The following is a 1,014-nucleotide window of genomic DNA, read 5'->3' as shown; positions in this document are numbered from 1 at the left end:
ATTTATTTATTTATTTATTTATTTATTTATTTATTTATTTTTGGGAGACAGAGTCTCTCTGTCGCCCAGGCTGGAGTGCAGTGACATGATCTTGGCTCACTGCAACCTCCGCCTCCTGGTTTCAAACAATTCTCTTGCCTCAGCCTCCTGAGTAGCTGGGATTATAGGCATACACCACCACACCCGGCTAATTTTTGTAGTTTTAGTAGAGACGGGGTTTCGCCATGTTTGGCCAGGCTGGTCTCAAACTCCTGACCTCAGGTGGTCCGCCCACCTCTTCCTCCCAAAGTGCTAGGATTACAGGCGTGAGCCACTGCCCCTGGTCAGTCCACAAATTGTTTTAACTGTTATTTTTAGTTACTAAATTCAAACATACTTTGTATTTTTGTTTTAGAAAGAAGATCTTCTGGAGCCACAGGAACAGCTTCCCCCACCTCCTTTACCGCCTCCTGTTTCCCAGGTTGATGCTGCTATTGGATTACTAATGCCGCCTCTTCAGACCCCTGTTAATCTCTCAGTTTTCTGTGACCACAACTATACTGTGGAGGATACAATGCACCAGCGGAAAAGGATTCATCAGCTAGAACAGCAAGTTGAAAAACTCAGAAAGAAGCTCAAGACCGCACAGCAGCGATGCAGAAGGCAAGAACGCCAGCTTGAAAAATTAAAGGAGGTTGTTCACTTCCAGAAAGAGAAAGACGATGTATCAGAAAGAGGTTATGTGATTCTACCAAATGACTACTTTGAAATAGTTGAAGTACCAGCATAAAAAAAAGAAATGCATATTGATTTTTAATGGGGCGATACCACATATCCTCCTCTAGCCTATAAGGAGTTTCATTTAAAAAAATAACACTTGATTACTTATATAAAAACAGTTCAGAATATTTTTTTAAAAAAATTCGATATATACTGTAAAAGTATAAATTTTTTTGTTTGTAATTTCAGGTTTTTTACATTTTAACAAAATATTTTAAAAGTTATAAACTAACATCAGACCTCTAATGTAAGTTG

At 38.8% G+C, this 1,014-nt stretch overlaps 1 protein-coding gene across 1 annotated transcript; it reads left to right on the top strand.

Annotated features, from left to right (window-relative positions):
• The first annotated feature begins 375 nt into the window (after window positions 1–375).
• On the top strand, window positions 376–1,008 carry THAP1 (THAP domain containing 1). The gene has a single exon (XM_017882826.1). It carries the CDS (start codon window positions 485–487, stop codon window positions 767–769), a length of 285 nt encoding a protein of 94 aa, XP_017738315.1. The 5' UTR covers window positions 376–484; the 3' UTR covers window positions 770–1,008.
• Window positions 1,009–1,014: the final 6 nt, after the last annotated feature.

The sequence above is a fragment of the Rhinopithecus bieti genome, unplaced genomic scaffold (genome assembly GCF_001698545.2).
Source record: "Rhinopithecus bieti isolate Rb0 unplaced genomic scaffold, ASM169854v2 scaffold_13951, whole genome shotgun sequence".
In the NCBI taxonomy this organism is placed as follows: Eukaryota; Metazoa; Chordata; class Mammalia; order Primates; family Cercopithecidae; genus Rhinopithecus; species Rhinopithecus bieti.
Note: the sequence above shows the minus strand (reverse complement) of the source record. Positions and strands in the feature narration are given on the sequence as shown.

Coding starts and splice junctions, on each gene's coding strand:
- THAP1 (XM_017882826.1), top strand. CDS start 485: ATGCCGCCTCTTCAGACCCCTGTTAATCTCTCAGTTTTCTGTGACCAC.